The 27,707-nt window shown below is 38.3% G+C and overlaps 1 protein-coding gene across 5 annotated transcripts in view; it reads right to left on the bottom strand.

Moving 5' to 3' along the window:
• Positions 1–6,339: 6,339 nt before the first annotated feature.
• The window catches only part of LOC138434251 (putative uncharacterized protein ENSP00000383407), a 280,367-nt gene continuing 258,999 nt past the window's right edge, over positions 6,340–27,707 (bottom strand). For all 5 annotated transcript variants that reach the window (XM_069578608.1, XM_069578626.1, XM_069578634.1 and 2 more), the window contains 4 exons: positions 23,855–23,892; positions 20,948–20,985; positions 16,624–16,710; positions 6,340–8,059 (listed from right to left, as the gene is read on the bottom strand). In XM_069578608.1, the coding sequence (XP_069434709.1) occupies positions 7,971–8,059; positions 16,624–16,710; positions 20,948–20,985; positions 23,855–23,892 (252 nt within the window). In that variant the 3' untranslated portion in view covers positions 6,340–7,970. The remainder of the gene's footprint in view (positions 8,060–16,623; positions 16,711–20,947; positions 20,986–23,854; positions 23,893–27,707) is intronic.

Below are 27,707 nucleotides of genomic sequence, written 5' to 3'. Positions count from 1 at the left end.
AACATTTTTAGGGGTAGTACATATGCTGCTTCATTTAATATTTTTAACAATCATAAGAAGTTTTTCCTTCATCATTTTACACATAAGGGAACTGAAGCATAGAGAGTTTCTCTCTGCTAAGTCACTTCAGTCGTGCCCAACTCTGTGTGACCCCATAGACAGCAGCCCACCAGGCTCCCCCGTCCCTGGGATTCTCCAGGCAAGAACACCGGAGTGGGTTGCCATTTCCTTCTCCACTGCATGAAAGTGAAGAGTGAAAGGGAAGTCGCTCAGTTGTGTCCGACTCTTCGTGACCCCAGGGACCGCAGCCTACCAGGCTCCTCTGTCCATGGGATTTTCCAGGCAAGAGTACTGGAGTGGGGTGCCATTACCTTCTCCATCAGAGAGTTTAAACAAGTTCAAAGTCAAGAGTTATGACTCAAATAAAGGCAAAGCAAGTTTGGTTACTATACAGTTGAAAGCTAGGCAGAAGTCCGACAAGGTCTAGTCTAGGACCAAGAGGCAAGAAGTGGAAACTGACAGTGTAGCTTAAGTGACTGAAACCAGTGCTGAGGGACTGGATTTTACTCTGCCATTGAGTGCAGAGAGTGTGCGTGCTAAGTCATTTCAGTCATATCCAACTCTTTGTGACCCCATGGACTGGAGTCTGCCGGGCTCCTCTGTTCATGGAATTCTCCAGGCAAGAATACTGTAGTGGGTTGCCATGCCCTCCTCCAAGGGCTCTTCCCAACCCAGGGACCAAACCAGTGTTTCTTATGTCTCCTTCATTGGCAAGAGGCTCTTTACAGTGCCACCTGGGAAGCCCACAGATTTTTAAAGAATTAGGCCCACATTTTCAGGTTTGCGTTTCATTTTAAAGACATCAACTAGCTTGACACAGTTTAAATTATCAGGATGTGTTTACTATCCATTTTTAAAATTATACAATTCTTTTAAAAATTGAAATAATACTGAGAAATATCCAAATAATTCCTACCAACCTTTTGAAATGATCAAGAAGTGAAAACACCCTCAGGTATTTAGAATTAGAACTTGGCTAGATAAGATAACTTATTCATAAAATTCATTTGTGACTACTAGTTATTTCCTTTTCTGTGAATAAAAGTTAAAATGAGAGTCGCTTAAGCTCTTTTCCTTGCTTTAAAAGAGACAATAGATAGACAGATAGACAGATCTGGAGACAGATTAAATATAACTTTGGATACTGATACAATATCTAATCTGATTTTAATTCACCAGAGACAAAGATGTGGAATTCATAACATTCCATGTTCTTCGAATACCAGTTAAAGTCACTCTTTAAAGTCTTACATTTTTAAAAAAGAGGTTATAGTCTATTCTCACTTCCAAATAGAGTTCTATATACTATTTGCTAAATGAGTTATAATCTCACTCATGGGATATAGAAATCCTCCTCCACCTGTCCACTTATAGCTTCAAAATATTATTAGGGTAGCTCTGGTGCTTCTAAAATACGCCCACAAATTGTTTTATACTGCTCTCTTCAAGAGATGGGTCACAATGTTCTTCCCTTTAGTTTGAGCTGGCTTCAATAATTTGCTCTCAGCAAAAAAAAATAAGGTGGACATGATGGTGTATGACTTCTGAGACTCGATCTTAGAAGGCACTTTGGTTTCCTCCTTACTCTGTTTCTTGGATAACACCCTGGAGGAAGCCAAATTCCATGCTGCACACACTCAAGCAGCTCCAAAGGCTAACCTGATGAGAGACTGATTCCTCCAGCCCCCCCCTCCGCCACCCCCCCCCCCCCCCCCCCCGCCATCCCTGAGGCCTCCTGGCTGCAGCCATGAGAGGGAGTTTGGAAGCAGTTTCTTCAGCGATAGGCAGACTTCAGGCGCCATTTTAATTGCAACTTCATGAGAGACCCTGAGATAGAATCACCCAGCTTGACCACTCCCAAAAGCCTAACTCACAGAAACTGTGACACAATAAAAGTTTGTTTTTTTAAGAACCCGAATTTAGGGGTAGTTTGTTATGTAGCAACAGATAGCTGGCCTTCTTTGCTGGCTCAGTGGGTAAAAAAATCTGCCTGCAGTGCAGGAGACAGAGGAGCTACAAATTTCAATCCCTGGTTTGAGAAGATCCCCTGGAGAAGAAAATGGAAAGTATTCTTGCTTGGAGAATCCCATGGACAGAGGACCTTGGCAGGCTGTAGTCCATAACGTCCCCAAGAGTCAAGCAACTAAGCATGCAAAGCATGGGCAACAGATAACTGATACAGTAGCTGATGTTATAGAGAAGAAAGTACTTAAAAACGAGAGCAATGCACAGCATTAGCAGATCATCTTTAAATGATCGCATCATACATAAAGACTGTTTTTTAACTGACACTTCTTGCCTGGAGAATCCCAGGGACGGGGGAGCCTGGTGGGCTGCCGTCTATGGGGTCGCACAGAGTCTGACATGACTGAAGCGACTTGCAGCAGCAGCAGCAGCAGCAGCAGCAGCAGCAGCAGCAGCAGGTACTATTTAAACAGTCCGTCATTTGGGCCTCTTTTTTCCCCCCTGCCTTATGATCTGTTCACGATTTTGCTTAGAACCACAAACTATTTGTCTGATGAAACCTAATAAGAGACCTGCCTCTACTGCTTGTTAACGAGATCATAGCATAACCTTAAAATTCTTCTCTACTTACCTGGTGCCAGGACCTCAGTAAAACTCACCAAAAAGTGGTTTTACCTTGATCTAATCTACATAACATTCCCAGCAATGGTGTGCTATATTAGATGCAGTTTAAATTGTATATGTAGCCAACTTCACTTTCACTTTTCACTTTCACACATTGGAGAAGGAAATGGCAACCCACTCCAGTGTTCTTGCCTGGAGAATCCCAGGGACGGGGGATCCTGGTGGGCTGCCATCTATGGGGTCACACAGAATCGGACACGACTGAAGCGACTTAGCAGCAGCAGCAGCCAATGAACTGTATGCAGTCAATCGATTTTTTTGTTATTAATCTCATTTTCATTTTACAGACTAAATGACTAACTCAACTCTAGGTGTTACTTACACTGCTTGAGAATTGAAGGAGGCTAATCTAATTGTACAATCAGAGCTGAGTCTAGATGTCATCCAACTCTTTGAGCACAGTTTGGTCTGATATCTTAAGCCAATTAGGATTCAGCACTAACAGTGACAGTTAAAAACAAAGTATATCAGTTGGGAATATACTCAGCTTTGAGGAACAGAAAACTCAAGAATAGTGGCTTAAACAAGTATGGGACTTATATTCCACACAAGAAGAAGTCCAGATATACGTGGCCCAGTGTTGATGCTGTTACTCAAGAATGTCACTGATGAATAAAGTCCATCTATTTGCCTGCTTCATCATCCTTAACATAGGCCTTTGCCCTTATGGTTGCAAGACAGGTGCTAGCTCATCAGAAATCAAGTCCCAGCTCCAGGGAGGGAGAAGGGCAAAGGACAAAGCTGTCTCCTCATGAAGCTTTGCTTTATTTTTTTCAAAAAAGATATAGAAAACAAATGTAGGAATCCCAAGGGAGGAAGGGGAGGGGATAAATGGAGGTTAGGATTGACATATATATACTGATATGTATAAAGTAGATAACTGATGAGAACCTACTGTATTGCACTAGGCTTTTATGGGGTGGGGGGAGAAAGTTAGATTTGTTTGTAGGACATATATTAAGTTAACCTTAAAAATACATTTCAATATACAGTGAAAAGTGAAAGTGAAGTCGCTCAGTCATGTCTAACTCTTTGCGACCCCATGAACTGTAGCCTACCAGGCTCCTCCATCCATGGGATTTTCCAGGCAAGAATACTGGAGTAGGTTACTATTTCCTTCTCCAGGAGATCTTCCAGGGATTGAACCCAGGTCTCCCGCATTGTAGGGAGACGCTTTACCATCTGAGCTACCAGGGAAAGTCAGTAAGTGAAGACAAATACTATTTGATTCCACTTATACAAGGTCCTTAGAACAGTCAAATTCATAGAGTCAGGAAATACAACGGTAGATGCCAGAGGTGGGGGTAGAGGGTGGGAGGGTGAGGAGGGGGAATGGGCACTTAGTGTTTAATGGGGACAGTTTCAGTTTAGGAATGAAAAAATTCAGGAGATGAGTGATTGTGAGAGCTCCACAACAAAGTGAAGGTGCTTAGTATCACTAAACTGTACAGTTAAATATGGTTAAAATAGTTGTTTTATATTATGTGACTTTTATCTCAATAAAAAGGTACATTTAAAAATTTAAAAAGAAAGAAAGTCCTCCCCAGGCATTTCTGACTACATCTCATTGGCCAGAATTGCATTTCATGACCACCCCTAACTACAGGGAAGGCTGACAATTCAAATACTTATCCTTACAGTCTGCATAGAAGAGAACATCAAGAAAGAAATTGAAAGGATGTGGAGTGATCTAACCTTTAATACTTGAATAACTGCCACAGAAGGGAACATAGGGTTTCAGGGAAAATACGTATATTTTGATGAAAATATAAATATATATTTATTATAAGTCTATATAGCATGAATAAATATATTTCTGTATTTTATATAAAATGTATTAATTTTAATATTGATTTAAAATTTAATGTTTCTCCCTGAGGTTGCTCAGGGAGAAAATGTTCTGGTGCATTCCTTTGTGGGGGGTGCTTGACAGTGCTGAATATCACTAGCACTTATCCTTCTTTTCTATCATGAATATGAATAACGCTCCGAAGGCTGAATGCAACCAAAGAATTTACGTGAGAAATGAGGCATGAAACATTTTTGAAAATATATTAGCCCAAAGTCTGTATTACTGAATATTTTATGCAGTAAAATATGCTACAAAAGGCTTTCAATATGCTGCAAAAGGTTTGAGCCATCAACTGAATGCTGGCAGGAAAGAACAAACAAGAACAAGGATACAAAAATAAATGCTGGGAGTCAAGTTACCCGGAGATGTGCTTTATGGTCATTATACTGAGCAAAGGACCAGGCACTCGGTTTTGCTTCAAACTCTCCCCATTTGCACTTCTTCTGCAAGCCTGGTTCTCCAAAGAATTAATCCCAAGACAAGTAAACAAAAAGCTTCACGAAGCAAAGTCAGTATTGGGAAAGCATTCCATAAACATCTTCTCCCCACTCCTGCCCCTTGGTTCCTCGTACTTTCCTTTTAATACGTCTGAGATCTTCTCATTTTGAGAACATGAAGGGAGCATGTCTGGTTGAGTGTTTTCTGACTGGAAATTCAGTTAATGTTTAAGTCTTTTATTCTGAAGGTTTGTATTGTATAAAATCTATTTTGTAAGCATGAAGTACAGTAATGATAACTATGTTTTACATCTTATGAACTTTATCCCATGTTAATGATAGTAAAATGGCCAGTGGTATGAAAATGTTTACCTTTTTAAGATTTTATTCAGTATTTTAATCCTTTCTACTCTTATATTGTTCTAAAAAGCTCTGTAATAAATGCATATCATTCCTATAATATGGAACAAATATCAACTTTGGTTTTCCAAGAGGCCTTGTCTTCCCAAGCCAGACCTGAGCCAAATTTGGGCTTAAAAAGTAAAAATGGGTGAGACATCAAGTCCACAGACACGTGATCATCAATCATCTGATTCCCAGAGTCTCACGGTTCATGTCTTGAGCCTCCTCTGAAAATTTACATAAAAATACTGATTCCTGGACCCCAGACACGATAATTCACCTGGAATGGGATGTGGCTCAGAAATCTGCATTTTTAACAAATACCCTAAATGAGTCTAACAAATACCCTAAATGATACAGATGGTCCCCAGGACACACCTGGAGAAAAATTGTTCTCATAAGTCATGTGCTCATGTGATGAGAAGTCACAGTCTGCAAAGTCCATCCCACCTACAGGTCAGTTTTCCCTTCACACCAGAGAATGTTTGCCTCTCCTTCATCTTTCAAAGAGTGAACTGATTTTACTTTTTCTCAGTCTCAAGGAGTTAATAGATTAATAATTTGCATAGTACTGCTTAATATTTAATAATACTCTATTACACTGAAGTATTCTGTCATACAGAAAATGTGCTTCTTAATTAACTAAGCTCCACTGAATGCCTATTATGAATAAGAAGGGGGATATTAAAGATAGATAAGACCACTCCCCAACTCTCCAGTGAAGATTTCTAGATTAGCTAGTTCCTGCCTGTCTGTTACTGGGTATGAATTCCCCCAACTAATTTTTAGTAATAAACTACATAGTACATTTGAAAGGTTACCATTCTAGAAGGTCAATTAAAATGTACAAGAAGTTTGGTGTTATAGGGTAAGGATTTATCTTTATCTCTTTCTTCTAAGGACATTCTATATCATTTTCTTATTTTTAAGAGATGGTTCTTTTTTTTTTTTTTTTTTACTAAAATTCTAAAGAATTTCTCTGAGCATAAAGCATGTCAGGGAGCTCTTACTGTAAACCAGTTATTTTTTCCTGGCTATCAGATAATGTTTCACTAAGATACTATATCTGAGGTCTTATCTAAATTTGAGAGGATGAAACTGCATGTTTCAGAAATGATCTGCCAGCTGTGCTTGTGACAGTGTCATTAAGTTCCTGCAAAAAGCAAGAGGAGGAGGAAGGAAAAAAATAAAAGAAGAGAGGAAGGTCTATGGTAACAACCGAATTTTTAAAAACATCTCCAAAATGCCGGTCATAAAGCTAACTGGTTTAATGAAATATCTCATGTAATCCTCATGACAGCCATGAAATACAGGTTCTTTATAGACTGACTTTACAGATGATGAAAACTGAGGCAGAGAGAGATTAAGTAAATTGCCAAGGTCATGTAGCTACTGCTGCTATTGTCATTTCAGTTGTGTCTGACTCTTTGAGATTCCATGGACTGCAGTCCACCAGGCTTGGGTTCTCCAGGTAAGAATACTGGACTGGGTTGCCATTCTCTCCTCCAAGGGATCTTCCTGACCCAGGGATCAAACCCACATCTTTTATATCTCCTGCATTGGCGGGCAGATTGCTTACCCCTAGTGCCACCGTGTACCTACTAGGGCAAATTAAGATTCAAGCAGAGCTGTCTGTTTTGGAGCTCTCAACCACACATGGCAGGAGAACCCGCTGATAGACGGACTTTGCAGTAAAGTGTAATAGGTAGAGCTGCCCTCTTGGGAGCACAGTTCCATGACTCAGGCAGCATCAGAGCAGACAGCAGAAACTGTACTTGATCAAAAGTTATGATCCACTGTCTAGGGGCTTCTGACAGCCTCAGAAATCAGGCTGGCTTTAGAAATTCGAGTTCTCTTTCCTCACCAAATCAACCCCTCCTAATTCAGATGCTACATATCCTCTGCCTATTGATCAGTGCACTGCACTGAGGAAGGTCAGTTCTAAATTTTCTAATAAAACCATCAGAATGGTTAAAGAGAACTCTGTGGCTGTCAGAAAAATATCAAAAATCAGCATGATGCCAGAGTTGGCCCTATTGACTTATACATGAATTTTTTTTATAGGGTGAATAATAATTATTTGACTGGTAATTAATGCTATATTATTGTTATTAGGAAGGCCCAAGGTTCAGACATTCTTAATTGCTTGAACTCCTGAGGCTAATTAGTGCAAGCTTTAAAGGGATATGTCAGAAATCACAGAATATGTTTTTATATCAAACATAGAACATGAGGGACATGCCCCTCACTGAAGGTTGCCAGATAGTTCTAAGCACTTAGCACAGGTCTTGTCAGAGAAAATCCCAGTATATTAATTTACCAAGTTCAGAGTTACTTATCAAAAGGCTGTGGAGCATAGTGTTTTGCATAATCAAAGTGGCTTATTAACTCGTCATCATTTACTTTTTTCATTTATATTCCAATTCACAGAGGCATAGTCATATCAGTTACAAAACATCCTGCAGTAACTAAATACAAAATAGCTACAAGACTAAGTATTGTAGACTATGTACACATCAATAACAAGATGATTTGCACAAAATGCTGTGTAAGTGTTGATTATTGATTATTTACATTACCTGATAAGAAATACCTTGTAGTTTTTTTCCTTGAAGAGTATGTGCATTATGACTTGAAAGAAAATCATCTTCATTTAGATCTATGAAAAGAGGAGTTATGTGGAGATTACCAGAAATTACACAATTTAAGAAGTTTAAGTGCAATTGAATACTTATATTTTTCTTTAGTCTATTAAGGCATTATATTGACTAGATCATAAATATTTACTTTCCTAAAGATATGCTGTTGTTATAAGAAACAAGTCAAAATTACGGGATGCAAGAGTTAGAGCTGGACATGGAACAGCAGACTGGCTCCAAATAGGAAAAAGAGTATGTTAAGGCTGTATATTGTCACCCTGCTTATTTAACTTATATGCAGAGTATATCATGAGAAACCCTGGGCTGGAAGGAGCACAAGCTGGAATCAAGATTGCCGGGAGGAATATCAATAACCTCAGATAGGCAGATGACACCACCCTTATGGCAGAAAGTGAAGAGGAACCAAAAAGCCCCTTGACAAAAATGAAAGAGGAGAGTGTAAAATTTGGCTTAAAGCTCAACATTCAGAAAACGAAGATCATGGCATCTGGTCCCATCACTTCATGGGAAATAGATGGGGAAACAGTGTCAGACTTTATTTTTTGGGGCTCCAAAATCACTGCAGATGGTGACTGCAGCCATGAAATTAAAAGGCACTTACTCCTTGGAAGAAAAGTTATGACCAACCTAGACAGCATATTGAAAAGCAGAGACATTACTTTGCCAACAAAGGTCCGTCTAGTCAAAGCTATGGTTTTTCCAGTGGTCATGTGTGAATGTGAGAGTTGGACTGTGAAGAAGGCTGAGTGCCAAAGAATTGATGCTTTTGAACTGTGGTGTTGGAGAAGACTCTTGAGAGTCCCTTGGACTGCAAGGAGATCCAACCAGTCCATTCTGAAGGAGATCAGCCCTGGGATTTCTTTGGAAGGAATGATGCCAAAGCTGAAACTCCAGTACTTTGGCCACCTCATGCGAAGAGTTGACTCATTGGAAAAGACTCTGATGCTGGGAGGGATTGGGGGCAGGAGGAGAAGGGGACAACAGAGGATGAGATGGCTGGATGGCATCACTGACTCGATGGACTTGAGTCTGAGCGAACTCCGGGAGTTGGTAATGGACAGGGAAGCCTAGCGTGCTGCGGTTCATGGGGTCGCAAAGAGTCGGACACGACTGAGCGACTAAACTGAACTGAACTGAAAGAAAATATAAATGAAGAATGTCTCTGACCAATTGTGTCCTTGAGCAAGTCATAAAATTTTTCTGGGACTTAGTTTCCCCCCATCCTATTTTATAAAACAGTAGCATCCAGGCTACTAAACCACTTCTGACTCAAAAATGCTATGATTTCATGAAACTATCACCTCACTTGTTTCTGTTAAACTGAGCTTTCCATCCCTGGCATTTTGAGCTTCATTAGCTTATGTCTTCTCAACATGAATTATTTATGCTAAAATTGTTCTCTGCCTGCTTTGGTAAAAGCTTTGGAATGTGTCATCTGTTCGCTTGCAGCTAAATGAAACCTTTTCAAAAGACGAGCATTCCCTTTCAGGCCCTGTACAAGGGGTCCATTTATTTAAATTTGAAATACACCATGTGCTAAAAGAAGACAGGACTTCATGGATCACTTAATCCAAACCTGCTCATTTACAGATGGGGATACTGAGACCCCAGAAGTCACCAGGCAATCAGTCCAGTGATTTCTTTTATCACTTTTACTCTGTTTTACTTCTAGTCACTCCTTCAATTTTCTACTATTTTTCATTCTTACATTCTTCAGGGGAGGAAGGCACAGGGAAGGCCTATCCTCTATGCAGAAAATAGGAGCAAATTTCCCCCCAAATCCCCATTATAGCTATGGTTACAAGATAAGGCAAATTCACAGCTCAGCCTCAGAGTTATTTACACCAATAAGTTAAGATTTTACATCCAAGTTACCACACTGCAGGGTTCCAGAAAACATTGACATTTTAAAATGAGCTGTTTTTCTGATCTGGCTCTTCGAAGCAAGATCTTCCATCTCAGGGTCAGGAAGCTAGAAGCAGAGTTTTTACAGCCTTTTAAGTTTCTGTAGTTGGAAAAAAAAAAATTCTTTCCTCTGTTTCTTTATTTTTTTTCATTGGTTTTCTTTTTCTGATCCCTTTAACCTGAATTTTGGAGAGCTCCCGCTATAATTCTTCCGGGCGCAGGAAAAGAAAGTGAGGTAGATTCCTGTACTTTTGAATCTGGAAGTCTGTGAGTGAGAAATGCACACACTGTATTTACCTCCCTTATATACAGTGCGAGGCAGAAAAATGAGTGACTCTGACACTACTGTGGGGAGAGAACACTAAGCCCCACTGTACTCATGGAAGAGGCAGGGTCTCAGTGGGCTTGAAGAATGGAGGTAGTCTGGAAACACAGAAGAAAAGTACAAGTTACAAAAAAAGTACAACAGCAATGCTGTCAACACTAACCTATAGTGTGGAATAAGAGCAACAGGCTTAATTAAAAGTAGAAATTGAGATAGGTCATGTCAGAAGGCAATTATGGATACTGTACAGGAGGAGGTGAGGCTGGGTGGGTGAGGAAGGCCAAATGGTAATGGGCCTTGAGTGCTAGGCAGAGAAATGTGGCCATAACCCCCTAGACCAATGTTGCAGATATAAACACCTACAGAAGGCAAATAAGTAATTTAACTAAATGAAGTGAATTTTGACAAGGAGACATGCGGAGATCTGTGGTGAGGTGAAGGCCCACCATTGCTAATGGGCAGCCATGGTTCTCAGCTCTCTCAACTGAAATCACCTCAGATGTCGGACCCAGGATTGACAATTTGACCCTCATGTTTTTCAAGAAAGTATAAACGTATGAATTTTAAGGTAAAATTTCCTGATTTTGAAAATATCGTCTGACCTAAACAAACTTTTTCTTAAAGTAATTTTATTTGTAAAGCTACCCATGTGTAGCCTCAGCTTAAAAATTGGGAGAATTTGAGGGTTTTGAACGAAGAAAGGGACACCAGGACAATGGCATTTTATGAAGATTAGCTATTTGTTTTGTAATCTTATGCATTTTATGTATTTGTTATCTCCCATATGTTGTGTCTGTGCATGCTAAGTTGCCTCAGTCATGTCTGACTCTTTGGGACCCTATGGTCTGTAGGCTGCCAGGCTCCTCTGTTCTTGGGATTTTCCTGGCTAGAATACTGGAGTGGGTTGCCATGCCCTTCTCCAGGGTATCTTCCTGCCCCAGGGAAGGAAACTATATCTCTTTTGTCTCCTGGACTGGCAGGTACATTCTTTACCACTAGTGCCACCTAAGAAGCCCTAACTCCCAAATGTTACCCTACCAAAAAAAAAATATATATATATATATATATATATATAAAGATAAGAGCAATTTGGTCCTAAGTATCAACAAAGGCAATAACTGAATAAGGTAATATGCAAGTTATAGTTTCCAAAGACAGCCACAACAATATGTTGTTCTGCAGTGTGACCTTGGCATGCCTCCACCAAGAAATAGAATTTAATTCTATTGAATTGAACTGGCTATAATGATCTGTTTGTCAGAGGAGAATGCAGCCGAAGTTATATTTTGTAACCTCCAAGTCTGGGTCAGAAGAAGCTGGCAGCTTCTACCTGGATCTTCTGTGATGCTCACTCTCCAGACACTCCCTCTGATGTCTCTCCCTCTTGAAACCCAGCCTTTAGCCTGGCAGAAGCTTGAGCTACATGGAGAGGCCACATATTTGTTCTCAGGTGATAGTCCCAGCTGAGCCCGACCTGCAGTTATCCCAGACAGGTACCCGACACATAAGTGAAGAAATCTCTAGATGATTCTGGCCATCAGACATGTAAGTCCTCCTCAAGTTGTCATGTATGGATGTAAGAAATGGAACAAAAAGAAGGCTGAGCACTGAAAAATTGATGTCTTCCAATTGCAGTGCTGGAGAAGACTCTTGAGAGTCCCTTGGACTGCAAGGAGATCAAACCAGTCAATTCTAAAGGAAATCAACCCTGAATATTCACTAGAAGGAATGATGCTGAAACTCCAATCCTTTGACCTCCTGATGAGAAGAGCCAACTCATTGGAAAAGACTCTGAACCTGGGAAGGATGGAGGGCAAGAGAAGAAGGGGGCGACAGAGGATGAGATGGCTGGATGGCATCATCAACTCAATGGACATGAGTTTGAGCAAACTCTGGGAGATGGTGAAGGACAGGGAAGCCTGGCGTGCTGCAGTCCATGGGGTCACCAAGAGTCCGACATGACGGGGGGACTGAACAACAGCAAGAGCAGTCATTTAAGTCTTCCTAAAAGAAGCCTCAGATGTCGTGAAGTGCTACTTTGACTGAATCCCTGACTTGCAAAATCTATGAGTCTAATGAAATTTTGCTTTATGTCATTAAGGTTTGGGTTGGTTGGTTGGTAGCAGCAGATTATCTGCACACGCATGGACTACATCAGCAGGTCACAAATGACAGTATACTTAAGAATGTACCCTTCGGCATAAACATTCAGATTCCAACTGCCCTTCAAATGCAGATGCAGAAAAAAAAAAAAAGAGGGGTTTGGTTTAAAAAGCAATAATCTCTGCTCAGCTTCTAGGTTATTCTAATGGAAATTAGACTTCTGACCATACTCAGGTAACTCAAATCCTAGTAAGAACTCTACTAAAGAATGGAAGGAATTTCAAGATTCTTTTGTACAAAACACTAAATCTTAGAATGTTCCTATTCAATTCAGATAGACTTCCTTAAAATTAAAAGAGACTGGTTTGGCAGGAAACCTTTGCTCTGGAGGTTTATTCATACATAGCACACAGACAGACATTCAGGTGTGAAATCAGGCTTCTTTCTGTCATTCCTCAAGTAGTCCAGTCTAATCTGAGTTAAATCACATGCTCTTGGGAAATAATGTCTCAATCAAATTGTGGTTCCTGAAAATTACACAGAACAGTAAATACACTTGTGACTATATACACTTACTATCTTGAAAATGAGGGTAACATGCCAATAAAGAAGAAGACTTAATAAGATCCAGAGAAGTTCAGCCAAAATATTTATATGCTTGCTCAGAAGAAAGAGGTGAAGTCGCTCAGTCGTGCCCGACTCTTTGTGACCCCATGGACAGTAGCCTGCACCAAGCTCCTCCGTCCAGGGGATTTTCCAGGCAAGAGTACTGGAGTGGGTTGCCATTTCCTTCTCCAGGGAATCTTCCCGACCCAGGGATCGAACCCAGGTCTCCCACATTGTAGACAGACGCTTTACCGTCTGAGCCACCAGGGAAGTAATGATACTGACTACAATTCAGGAAAGAATATTTCAAGCAAATGGCAATTCCACTGTTAAACTGGAAGGTCCTAATGTCTCTACCAATGGGATTTTTATAATGAATCTCATCAAAATCATATGTAAAAAGGATTCATTTTAAAAATATTTTTGCAGTAGTATGAGTGGAGTTAATTCTCCTTTCATTACTAACCATATTTCCTGAACGTATCCAGCTTCTTACAAACTTTACAAAAATATACCATTTTTTAAAACATATTTTCTGTTTCATTCATGGTATAGTCTACCACATCACACTGTTTGAAAAAAAATCTCTAAATCTGCAAATATGTTTTGTTTCTTTTATCTTTTTAAAAAATTTGGCTTTGTTCTTTGTACTTTCTGGCACAAAATAATGAAAGCCCTGTTCTTAAAAAATGTCTTTACTTAAATCATAATTTGATCTTGGGTAAATTCCAATTGCATAGATTTCAAAAAGTCAATTCTTTTCAGGCTTTTTCCCCCATAAAATTAAGGCCAAAATATATTTTAAAAAATTTTTAATCAATCTTAATTTACTAAAATGAATATTACTAATATTCTACCTGTTTAGAGTGCTGGAAAAAAAATTACAGATTAATTTCCCTTAATTAATTGGCTAAGCTATGCCAATCTTTCAGTTGTAAAGTCCTGAGCATTCAATTTAACCCACATGTGTTTTACAGATGTTGTCTCAGTATCACATATACAGATTGAGATAAAAGTATTCTTAGAAGAGGGAAACAGACCACATAAACTGAAAATGCTTCCAGCTCTTAACTTATTGTGATAAATTTTTGTCTTCACCAACATAACACAGTCATATTTTGAGGTTATGTGAATATCTTTATGGATTAAAATACCAGGCACAAATCCTTAGCTTAATATTAATATAACCCATGGAAGTGTATTTTGTCAGGCCCAACACTCTAGAGGACTAAATTTTTGCTGTAAATATAACTTGTATCATGTGGAAACATCATTTTGTAATTGAAATTGAGAGAAATGGAACTTTTTGGTTCTTGTAATTTATAACATATTCTTTATGTTAATGTCACTCTTACAATTTCCCTACATATTTTCTTCTGTTTTATTGAAAGATGATTTTTACAATTTCATCTTTACTGTTCAATAAAATCATGGGCTGTGGATGATGGCAATGATGTACCTGCTGCTGCTGCTAAGTCGTTTCAGTCGTGTCCGACTCTGTGTGACCCCATAGACAGCAACTCACCAGGCTCCGCTGTCCCTGGGATTCTCCAGGCAAGAACACTGGAGTGGGTTGCCATTTCCTTCTCCAATGCATGAAAGTAAAGAGTGAAAGTGAAGTGGTTCAGTCATTTCCGACTCTTAGCAACCCCATGGACTGCAGCCCACGAGGCTCCTCCGTCCATGGGATTTTCCAGGCAAGAGTACTGGAGTGGGGTGCCATTGCCTTCTCCGAATAATGTACCTACCTGTCTTCATCTCAGTAAATCTCACAGACTGCCTATCCTCAGACCCAATAAACCACTCTTAAGTAATTATTCAATTAACAGCAAAAAATAGTGTTTAAAATGAAAAAGAAATATTATAGGTTGATATGTAGGGCACTAATTGCTTAGAAATATTCTGAGCCTTCCAAAGGAAGCTACTACACCCATAAAATCAAATCCACACTTGTGGCTCATCCTACCCTACTAAATTTCTCCCTTCAATTTACAGTGGCACCAACAGCATTGGTCTCAGGCCATTGACTCTTTCTAGCACAGCATTAATCCCTAGGCGAAGTCCTATGACTCAGCTGGTACTGCTGAAATGTCAACTGAACTCCTTAGGCACATTTGTGAATGCGTGTGTGTGTGTGTGTGTGTGTGTGTGCATGCACAGACAGATTGAACACAGGAGCACTTAAGAATCTGAGAAATATCAAAGTGGAAAAGTCTGTAAAGGCTTTCCTTTTTGTTCTCTGACAAAGAGATCACTAATTAGAAAACACCTCACCTTTGGCCAAGGTTTTTTGCTGCTTTGTCAATATAACTGTAACAGAATTACTTACCTATGACTGCTAAATTTAAAACAAACACCACAACATTTTACGAAAGGAAGTTTAAGAAGATAGAATACTTGAAGAGGTTTATGGAAAAATTTATAACAAGAATATTCTATAATATAGTTATAACTTCTTTATTCATAGGTTGATGTGGAATAATCTAAAAGTAACATGTGCTTACTACAGAGATGGATGAATGAATGGATGGGTGGATGAAAGTTTAATTAACTAAGCAAGGTGTGAATGAATATCGCTAACATTCATGAGGTAAATACAGAATTTAATCAAACACAATATAAATAAAACATTGCCTATCTTATAATTTTAAAAATGTCTAAAATTATCCCCAAATGTTTCATTTGTTTATTTATTTATAATGGAGAAATCTGTAAGTATTGAAATTAAGTTCAAAACTATTCACTAGAACATTATTCAATCTTGGATAAAATTGAAACAGTTCAAAGGAAAATGATTATTTTCATAAATGATTACTTTGTAAATCTATGAGCTCCTTCACAGCACTCAAAAGGCAAAATTTGAACAATCATCCCATGTAACTCCTAACTATAAAAATATTTGTCCCCAAATATTAGAATATCTTTTAAAATTAAATTTTAAATTCAAATTAAGTTTAAAAATACAAATAGTTAAATAATCAATAACTAATATGAGCAATTATTTATTGTTCCAGTAACACTGAAGGAAAATATCAAGGATGTTAATTTTTATGTTCCTGTCCATCTTTGTGAACTCTTAAGACTTTCTGTTTTATTCATAACCTTTCCAGAGTTAAGTAATTTTAATTATGAAGTCATTTATTATTAATAAACTTTCTTACACCTGGCTGCTAATTTGCTCTTCTTCAGATTTTTTTTTTAAATAAAATGACATAGTTTTGCATTAATAGTCAAGGGTATTTCTCTTAAATATTTAAAGAAAATCTAAAAATCACAAAGGTTAATATATTAATGTTATTTTTAGAAGGTTTTTCTTTGTGCTGAGTTTTAATATATTTTTGCATTATTTTAGACATTAAAGGATTTCAAATTTTTTGTAACTGATTCTTTGCTTCAACAGGGAACTTAATTAAATTCTACCTCCTTTCTGCATGTCTGTTCACTTACACACACAAGTATATATTCTATTAATAATATACAAATTCAATTCTTTTAGTTTTTCCTTCTTAAGTAGACTATGATGCAATGCTTATTTTAATGAAGAAAGATGTAAATTTTTCTTACTTGCCCTTTATACTACTTTGGGAAAATGCAAAGTCAGTGGGAACTAAATTTAGCAATTACCTTTCAGCTGAGAGAGTCTTCTGATGTGGGAGTCATTCTCAGATTTGCTGGGTTCCTGCCAAATTGTGTCATTCACAGTTTTTCCCTCTAAAGTAAAGCAGATTGGTTAGAAGAAGTCACAGTAACATCTGTCCAGTAAGTGCAGGAAATTTGATTTCAAAACGAATTGAGCACACAGTGCTAACATGGTAAGTAATATGTTAGGAAAGCGTTGTGGTCCATTTTGGAGAGTTCTGGTCCCTCATGAATACAACCAATGTCCTGTGGGCTCCCATTTTTTTTTTCCTATGAACTAAATAAGGACCCACACGTAGATGGTAGAAGGTTGCTGCTGAAATACTCTTGATAACTTTTGATTACATTATTCTTGGAGTATTTTTCTTGAATTAATAACCGTTTATTTTTTTATATATCAAAGTAGCTCCATCCTCCACATTCTTCATTCTTTTTAACAAAACAGTTAAGGAAGTGTATCGAGGGAACATTGAGCTATTTCAAGAAACTCTAAGATCCTTGACTGGGAGAAAAATCATTTTCTTCTAAGTGTTAGCTTTGTTGCCCCAACACCTGAAGCTGGGTCTAAACAGGCTGTAAAGAACTGAACTGCACCAGAATGAAGAACTGGAAGCCCTTCTAGTGAATGTCGCTCGGTCGTGTCTGACTCTTCGCGACCCCATGGGCTCTGCAGTCCATGGAATTCTCCAGCCTGAATACTGGAGTGGGTAGCCATTCCCTTCTCCATGGGATTTTCCCAACCCAGGGATTGAACCCAGGTCTTCTGCAGGAGGATTCTTTACCATCTGAGCCACCAGGGAAGCCCAAGAATACTAGAGTGGGTAGCCTAACCTTTCTTCATGGAATCTTTCCAACCCAGGAATCCAACTGAGGTTTCCTGCATTGCAGGCAGACTTTTTTACCAGCTGAGCTACCAGGGAAGCCTGGAAGCCCTTCTAACCTGCTTACAAAGACTAATCATCCCACATGTTGTACCACATCATTGATAAAGCAAAGTTTAAATAATGCAACCAAAGTATTACACAAACTCAGCATGCTCGGCTGGTTTTTATTAGAGCGTAATTGCTGTACAATGTTGTGCTTGTTTCTGCTGTACGATGAAGTGAATAGTGAATCAGCTATATGTATACACATATTCTATCCCTCTTGGACCTCCCTACTGCCCCACCCCCATCCCACCCATCTAAGCTCTCTGCACTCAACAGCAGTTTCCCACTAGGTATCTATTTTACATGTGGCGGTATGTATAGATAGGTCAATGCTACTCTCCCAATTCTTCCCACTCTCCCCATCCCCTGTGCTGTGTCCACAAGTCAGTTCTCTTGCTGTGCTGTTTTTAAAGTCACTATTTCCTTTGATCTTTGACTACAGAGAAGGCAGGTTATCATCAAAAATTATGTTATAGAGTCTTGTGTGCACAAACGGAAAACACTATGAAAACGGCATATCTAAATGGAAAACAAAAGTTGGCTTGCTTCCTTTTATTTCAAGCCATACACTATTCAAATCAGGGCTGACATTCAAAACATTTAGCAACTACTGCTCACAGGGACTTGACAAATGAGATAGAACTCAGCTCCTGTGGATATTACCACTGGTGGAAGATCAGACCCTATTAAACTGCAGATGTCCTTAGTAGATGCATCCATAGATGATCACCACTTTGCTCTGAGCACTCTTCATACGCTATCCAGGAAACTGGCTTTCAAAAGAGGAAAACTGGGGTTTGAGTATCCAACTCCTAAGCCCTGCTGGGGAGAAAGTGTGCCCACCACTCTGGAAAACTGCATAAAAAATGAATTATTGAGTGAATAATCCAGTTGTCTTGTCACTACAAATGTTTTATAACTAGTGACCCCCTATCAGCTAAATGGCAAAAAGAAGCATCATCTATTAACTTTCTAAAAATAATTAGATTTTTACTTCAGAATATGCTGCAATGCAGTCTCCTGAGTCCCAGGAGACTCAGGTTCGATCCTTGGGTTGGGAAGATCACCTGGATGAGGGCATGGCAACCCACTGCAGTATTCTTGACTGGAGAATTCCATGGACAGAGGAGCCTGGAGGGCTACAGTCCATAGGGTCGCAAAGAATTGGACAAGCCTGAATCGACTTAGCATGCACTAGAATTAAAATACACATCAAACCAATTGCCTCTGTTATTACTATGTATACTAAAACCACAAAAAACTGAAGAAAATCACTGGTACTTGAGATGCTATGATAAGTCTTTTATAATTCAACCATTGTTTATTCCACTCCTAAATTCCTAGCTATGAAAATATAGCTAAGAGATCATCTGACTAGGGCCCCTCCAAGCTAAAGTTGGGAAACTGGAAGGTAATCAGCCAATAAAAGAGGTTTTTTTTTGTTTTTTGGTTTTTTTTTTTAGTATAAACGGAAATTATTCTGAATAAGCCAATAGTTTATTTGTCTTCAGTTCAGATCAGTTGCTTAGTTGTGTCCAACTCTTTGCGACCCCATGGACTGCAGAACGCCAGGCTTCCCTGTCCATCACCAGGTCCCAGAGCTTTCTCAGATTCATGTCCATCAAGTCAGTGATGCCATCCAACCATCTCATCCTCGGTTGTCCCCTTCTCCTCCTGCCTTCAATCTTTCCCAGCAACAGCGACTTTTCCAATGTCCTGAATATTCAGGACAGATTTCCTTTAGGATTGACGGCTTTGATCTCCTTGCAGCCCAAGGGACTCTTAAGAGTCTTCTCTGACACCAGAGTTCAAAAGCATCATTTCTTTGGTGCTCAGCTTTCTTTATGGTCCAACTCTCACATCCATACATGACTGCTGGAAAAACCATAGATTTGACGAGACGAATCTTTGTTGGCAAAGTAATGTCTCTGCTTTTTAATATGCTGTCTAGGTTGGTCATAACTTTTCTTCCAAGGAACAAACGTCTTTTAGTTTCATGGCTGCAGTCAGCATCTGCAGTGATTTTGAAGCCCAAGAAAATAAAGTCTCTCACTGTTGCCATTGTTTCCCCATCTATTTGCCATGGAGTGATGGGACTGGATGCCATGATCTTCGTTTTTTGAGTGTTGAGGTTCAAGCCAGCTTTTTCACTCTCTTTCTTCACTTTCATCAAGAGGCTGTTCAGTTTCTCCTCGTTTTCTGCCATCAGGGTGGTATCATCTGCATATCTGAGGCACTGGTATTTCTCCCTGCAGTCTTGATTCCAGCTTGTGCTTTATCCAGCCCAGTGTTTCTCATGATGTATGCTGCGTATAAATTACATAAGCAGGGTGACAACACACAGTCTTGAAATATTCTTTTCCCAGTTTGGAGCCAGTCCATTCTTCCATGTCCAGTTTTACTGTTACTTCTTGACTTTCATAGAGATTTCTCAGGAGGCAGGTAAGGTGGTCTGGTATTCCCATCTCTTGAAAATTTTCCAGTTTGTTGTGACCTACACAGTCAAAGGCTTTGGCATGGTCAGTAAAGCAGAAATAGATGCTTTTCTGGAACTCTCTTGCTTTTTCTGTGATCCAATGGATGCTGGCAAATTGATCTCTGGTTCCTCTGCCTTTTCTAAAACCAGCTTGAACATCTGGAATTTCTCAGTTCATGCACTATTGAAGCCTATCTTGGAGAATTTTGAGCATTACTTTACTAGCATGTGAGATGAGTGCAATTGTGCAGTAGTTTGAGCATTCTTTGACATTGCCTTTCTTTGGGATTGGAATGAAAACTGACCTTTTCCAGTCCTGTGGCCACTGCTGAGTTGTCCAAATTTGCTGGCATATTGAATGCAGCACTTTCACAGCATCATCTTTGAGGATTTGAAATAGCTCAGCTGGAATTCCATCACCTCCACTAGCTTTGTTTGTAGTGATGCTTTCTAAGGCCCACTTGACTTCACATTCCAGGATTCTGGCTCTAGGTGAGTGTGAGTGATCACACCATCGTGATTATCTGGGTCATTAAGTGTTTTTTGTTTTTCTTTTTGTATAGTTCTTGTGTGTATTCTTGCCATCTCTTCTTAATATCTTCTGCTTCTGTTAGGTCCACACTGTTTCATTTATTGTGCTCACCTTTGCATGAAATGTTCCCTTGGTGTAACTAATTTTCTTGAAATGATCTCTAGTCTTTCCCATTCTATTGTTATTTGTCATAGCCATTTAAAATTAGAATAAAACTACATATCTTTTTAAAATCTCTTCTATATAATTCAAAGACAAACCAATTTGTCTTTCATTCATCACTTTCTGTTACTTTATGGCATTAACAGAAGAAAATCACTCTTAGAGAAATAGAATGTATCATGTGCATGAGTAATCTTATGAATTACTAACCAAATACTTTACTTTCAGACATAGATCTCCGGATTGACCTAGAAGAATAAAATAAACAGATATATAAGTCTAGATTTAATAAATTATAATTATTAGATCACTTAGACATGAGTGCAAAGCCATGGTGAGCAGAAATAAATTCTACCTCTAAGTAAGTTTTACATTTGGACCTGAATTTTCCTGAGCCTAGATGACAAAGTATAGTTAATCAAAGTATAATCTTGGATTGGAAATTTTCATGCAATATAAAGAAAAATTTACAAATCTCAGCACCCCCAACCCTCCAAAAAAGAACAATGGGAGATTCTATATGAGTGTGCCTCAAAACAATCAAATAGTTCTTTTAAAAATAATTATATTCAATAAATACAGAAAAATATTGCAGTTTGAATACAGTCCCTAATAAATCCCACTATACAATCCCTAATAAAACAATGAAAATGGAAGCAGCTCAGTCGTGTCCAACTCTTTGCGAGCCCATGGACTATAGCCTACCAGGCTCCTCTGTCCATGGGACTTTCCAAGCAAGATTACTGGAGCAGGTTGCCATTTCCTTCTCCAGAGATCTTCCTGACCCAGAGATTAAACTCAGGTCTCCCTCATTGCAGGCAGACACTTTACCCTCTGAGCCACCAGGGAAGCCCAATAAAACAATAAATCTTTTCAATAATAGCCAATTGCAATTAAAGTTTTTAACTGAAAGGCTGATGGGCAACTTGTGCTGGATGGATCAGTCTGATACCATCTGAACCCACTAAGCAACTTCACAGTCATAAAAATAGAGACAAGCAGATATATGAGCTTCCCATGTAATGCAACAGGAAGTATAAAGTCACTGATGACCTACTTTAAAAATAAATACATAGACAGAAACAACTTGAATCTTATCAAGCCTTATGAAACTTTAATCTTATCAAGCCTGGAGATCTAACTAAAATTTTACAGTAAACAGAACAGAGAACATGTGTTTAAAAGACACACACAGACACAGGATGCAATCAGTAAAATTCAAAACTATGGAAAATTCCTCAGAAAGAACAATTCCGTTTTTTCAACAAATAAATGGGAGGAGAGATCTATAAATTGAGAAACATGGGCAAAATGCAATACATGAGTCTTCTTTGGATCACGATTCAAACAAACCAGCTACTATTAAAAAGAGCGCTTGAGGCTACCAGACACATTTTAACACTGACTCTAAACTTGGTGATATTTGATTATTTTTCTTATTTTGTTCTAGTGCAGTAGTTATGGTTTTTTCTAAATGTGATGTTGTGGTTATGTTTTTAAAAATGATTCTTGTCTTTTAATGATATAGTGGAACATGAAATTGTATGTCTGAGGAATGCTTTATAAAAACCCCAGTGTGGGTGGTGGGACTAGTGAGTCAGGTGGGTAGAAATGAAATAGGATTGACTATAAATTGATACTTGATTGTGTTAGTCAATTTACACCTTTGGTGAACATAAGCATATTGTGTATGTATAAACAATTTTGTTATAACTGGGGTGTTTTCCATTATTCACCTTTTTTAAGCTCAGGTTTGTAAGCAAAATCCTGCATATCGAGTGTTTCTTTTTTCTTAACCACTTTATTTTGGTTTGTTTTAATTTTTTAATGCAAAATACTTATTCAGGACATCTCTTGGGAAGTAGCAACTGTTCCAATAAAAGCTACTTATAATTTTATAAAGTGAAGTAGGTGCATAATGACAAAAGGGATTATTCTTTTTAGGGGAGTGATGGACAAAAGAATTGAGGGACTCAATAAGTTTTCAAGTTTAACTGGTAGGAATTTGAAAAGCATGTTAACTGATTTGGCTTATGTTTGAAAAATCCTGGTTTAGTCGTCATCAGGTACTATCCCTCTCATTTATCCTGCTTCTGCCCTTCCATCTTTGGATATCATCTAATCTGTAGAAGCATCAGTCATAAACCAATAGATATAATTTTGTGCAAGTATTTGATTTGGGACTAATGAGTTCCTTATGCATGGATAGAATAAACAGTTACCTAGGAAGGGCGACTTTTAAGACTGATAAAGAGCCCTGATTAAAACAAAACAAAAACAAAACCCTTCTTTATTCCTACTCATGCTTAAAATGCCACTGATGTAGTTTAAGTAGCTAACTATGGCTAAAATACAACTACCCTGGCAGGTGCTCTAAGCTGTTAATCATGCAATTACCTACTTACTATGGATGCATTTTATATCCTTACTGGGAGAAAGCTTTTAGCAAGAAAGGGAGGAAAGACAAAGTGCTTTGTGGGTGGAGGTGGGGGCAGAGGGAGGGTTGGAGGCTGGTAAGAGCTGTCGAAAAAGACTGCATTCAGAAGAATTTCACATATTGACAATTTAGTCTCAGACCATTCCGGGGTGCAAGGAAGTTGTTCTTCTGTATCATCAGCAACCAATCTGGAAATTTCCCCATAAACGAACTTCCTGCCACTATGTGTTTCCTGCTTATTAGTTAAAAATCCCATTACCTTATGCAACATGTGTGGGTTGCATCCTCTGGCAGCTTGATGTGCTGAATATAAAGCCAAGCCTGACCTAAATAACCCAAATCTCTTTGCAAACACATTTTTATTTGGATTAGAAGAACTCCAGAAGATTAATAGGTCACCAATAGAAACATGTTTTCAAGTAGGCTTCCACTTTAATCTGAACCTAGTTTAGACATGTTTCTTCCTCTGAAAATTTAATTTTTGCATCCTTGTCTACAGCAATGTCACAACACCAGTTTCCTATGCATCAGCATAAAAATAAATGGTGGCAGAGTAAAGTACACCTAGATTGGTAGGTGACTATTTTTTAAAAGCACTTTGACAGGAAACCCACTAAAATATTCCATTCAACATTATAGAACTAAGAGAACATAAAGTTTTCAAAGTAAATTTGACTTACTTTCTTTTTGTTTTCCCATTCTCAAAATTAGAAACTTCCTGTAAAATAAAAGAAAAAGTAAAATAAAATAATACCCCAAGAAATCAAAAAGATAATTCAAGTGTAGTTTAAGTATAATCTAAATGGAGTTCACTTTGCCTTTTCCTACTAAAATGACTGTATTTTTAAATATATTTAGTATAATCATGGTTCTAGTTTTACTTTCTTCTCTATTTGTAACTTTGATACATGTTTACCTTATTGTAAGCCCTTGACAGTTAATAAGCAAATCCTTTAAACAAAAATCTGTAGTTAAATCCTTGTAACCTCAACTTTATAACCTCCATCAACCCTTCAAGACCACAAGGAAAGATATATACGAGTATGTTAATTACATTCTCTTCTTTTGAGAAAGATGGACAGCAGCCTACCACAAAACCCCAAGTGTGCTGAAATACACCTGTGATTCATCCAGGTTTTTTCTTCAGAGAAGCTGATGTTATGTCCCTTACACCCTGGCAGAAGACAACGTCACCACGTCTTTCACCATCCATCTTTGAAAGGGTTTAAACTGCTTCTAGGCACCTGTAAGAACTCTCTTCAGATTTTCTCTTTGTCATTTATCCAGTCCTTCATCCAAAAATCATTTATGTATTTGGTGTTCAAAGTGTTTTATGAACACCTGTTCTATGATAGGCAGCAGATCATGTTCTGAAGAATTTTGTTTGGTGTGGTTAGGAATTTTTATAGTAAAGAATTTGGGGACCAGTATCGGAGAAGGCAATGGCACCCCGCTCCAGTACTCTTGCCTGGAAAATCCCATGGATGGAGGAGCCTGGTAGGCTGCTAAGAGTCAGACATGATTGAGCGACTTCACTTTCACTTTTCACTTTCATGCATTGGAGAAGGAAATAGCAACCCACTCCAGTGTTCTTGCCTGGAGAATCCCAGGGATGGGGGAGCCTGGTGGGCTGCCGTCTGTGGGGTCGCACAGAGTCAAACACGACTGAAGCGACTTAGCAGCAGTAGCAGTGTTCCATATAAGGAGAAAAACACAAAAGCTAAGGCTGAAAGGCGTGGTAAACAAAAATCAGAAGAAGGAAAGTTTGTTTTTTTTTTTTAATTAAAGTGTGCTTGATTTACAGTATGACATTTGTTTCAAGTATACAGCATAGTGTTTTTTGCAGATTTTACTCACAATTCGTTTTATTATTCCAATGCTTGATAGCCTGAGTACTGTAAAATCCAGGATAAGCTTTCCCCTGGATAGTAACTGAGGGGGCCCTTCCTTATGTTTTTATCAAGATTTAACTTCAAAGACAATTTGAATGACCTATTTCAAGTTGTTGAGTAGAACTGAAAACCCATCTGCTGAAGCAGTCAGTCCCCAAACTTGAACAAATTTTGCCAAACTAACATGCCTAGGGATCACCCGGAGGACAGTCTTGTAGAAGAGAGCTGGGACAGAGGTAAGATGAGGGAGTCATAAACCAAGCCCTGATGTGAGTTGGAATAGCAACAGAACTTTGAGGAGTTAATGGTCAGAATGATCACTCCTTCAGTTCTCTATGCTTTGTTATCAGCCCAGGAGCTCATTATGTCTTTTGCCTCACAATCAGCAGACACACCAGCTTTGTGAGGGTCATCAGGAAAGGGGATGGCCACCCATCTTTGTGGGAGTATTTTCCTATCATATATATTTGGAATTTAGCTAGGAAGGGCCAAACTTCCTGCTCCCATAAGCTATGCAGTTTGGGTCAATTATGTCTCAAAAATCTGAATCCATTGTCCCTGAGTCACATTAATTTGTGTACGTGAGTGTAGAAAAATCTCTTCAGATTGCAAATCTTGCTCCTTTCAGAGTAATTCTGACTCTTTTGAGTATGTCAAGAAATGGTGTCTGGTTTAGAGTTAATCAGTACCAAAGACAGATTTGAAACAAGATAAGAAATGTTAAATATCTTTCATATTTGTTATCACTTGAAATATATTCTTTTTGAATCCACTTATTGTATCAATAATTCACTGTTTTCTTTGCTACCAAAGAGATTAATTCCAGATGACACAAAATTTGTGTGCAACTGAGCTCCAAGTGTTTGAATTGGGGAAGAAGGCATATTATTCAAGCAGAATCTCCTGCTTCACCTGGGTGAAACCTTGGCTAAGTTAATATAATCAGATGTCAAACCTACACAAAGCTGCTTAAATATGCATGGCAACTGATGTGGTAAAAGGGACACAGTTACATTAAGAGCTGAGGTTTAGAGGTATCTAGACCAACATTGAAGAAATTTCATATAACCATACTTGGATACTGGTAATTTTTAAAACAAATATTGTCACAGCATTCTCTAGAGACTGTCTACTTTATTCTGTTTTACTAGTATCCAGGTCATCCAATTTTTTCTTATAACGAATCAGCTTAGTTTTGGGAATCTTTTACTAAAGAGTTTTCTTTCAATGACTACTTTGAAAAAGATTTTGAGTAGAATTTCTTTGGAATCTCTATCAAAATGAAGAGTTAATGTGGTTCTTCTTAGGGAACCTGTTTCCTACAAGAGAGTAGGAGAGTGATGCATATGAAATATGCTTTCACGAGTGATGATATGAAGGAAAAGGATTACTCAAACAGGGAAAAACCTAACTTAGAAGAAGACGCCTATTCCCTGGGTGTTGCTTAGTGGTAAATGACTACTGACTGGTTAAGCAATTTTTAGTACTGCTTGTACCAAACAGTCTGCTTACGTAAGCAGTCTGTCATGTGCTTTGGAATTTAGACCCTAGGGTCTTTATTCCTGGAGGGGCAAGTCAAGAAGCACTATACACACAGCTTTATTTTCAGAATTATATCTGTGTGTATGTCTGTGTGTGTGTGATACTCTGAACTACAAAAGGAAAATGCCACTTCAGAGAGTCAATGAAGTCATTCTGTCTACTCCATTAATTTGACACTTGCCATAAATACCAGGTAAAACATGCTCTTATTAGCCTTTATTATCCCCTCAATCAAGTACTAATCATTAGTCTTATCTTTCATTCATTAGGGAATTTGTAGCTTAATTTAATTTTTACCCCTGGCAATTTTTAGGAAAATAAAAAAAATGAAATGTAAGCAGATTATTATGAATGGGCTGGTAGAAACTAAAAAGTATGTCCAACCTGTGTTATTTTTTCAAGTAGAAGAGGGTAGGCTCTACGAGCAAAACACTTTCACATAACTATGAAACTAGATCAAATTAGGGAAAATTTAAAAACAATTTGAAGTGAAAAAAGAGAAGATGCCTTTTAAAAGAATACAGAAATTTTGGATACCAACTGCCATCTATCCTCATACTGTGGTTATAGGCGACTGTCCTTTGGGGTTGAATCTAATATGTGCATGTTTCTTGCATTATTGGTTTTTAAATCTTACTTTCAAATCACAAAGTCAAAAGGAAAAATGAAGTGAATATGTCAGGACTTGTTGTTGCCAAGCTAATGGAAATGTGAAAAGTATTTCTGTACAGAGAATATTGATTGACAGTAAATGATGGTGTAAATCCCATGGTGAGTTTTTAAGACTGAAGAGTTGATGAGATCTGACCTTTGATTTGCAAATGAATAAAGTGAGGTCCCAGATGGTAAACTGACTTGTCTAGGGTCACACATACAGTGTTTACCTTGGTTAAATGCTAGGTATTTTCATCACCCCCATATATTCCTTAAAATAATATAATTCATTCATTCATATATCCACAGTCCATTTAACAAACATTAATTGGACGTCTATTGTGTACCATACACTCTTTTAGTGTCAAAAATGTATTGCAACTGATTCTTCTCTCAAAAACCATAATCAATGACTACTGCTCTCAGCAAGAGGATCCTGTTGGAT

The sequence above is a fragment of the Ovis canadensis genome, chromosome 1, assembly GCF_042477335.2.
Source record: "Ovis canadensis isolate MfBH-ARS-UI-01 breed Bighorn chromosome 1, ARS-UI_OviCan_v2, whole genome shotgun sequence".
Classification (NCBI taxonomy): Eukaryota; Metazoa; Chordata; class Mammalia; order Artiodactyla; family Bovidae; genus Ovis; species Ovis canadensis.
This window is presented reverse-complemented; position numbering and strand designations above follow the sequence as displayed.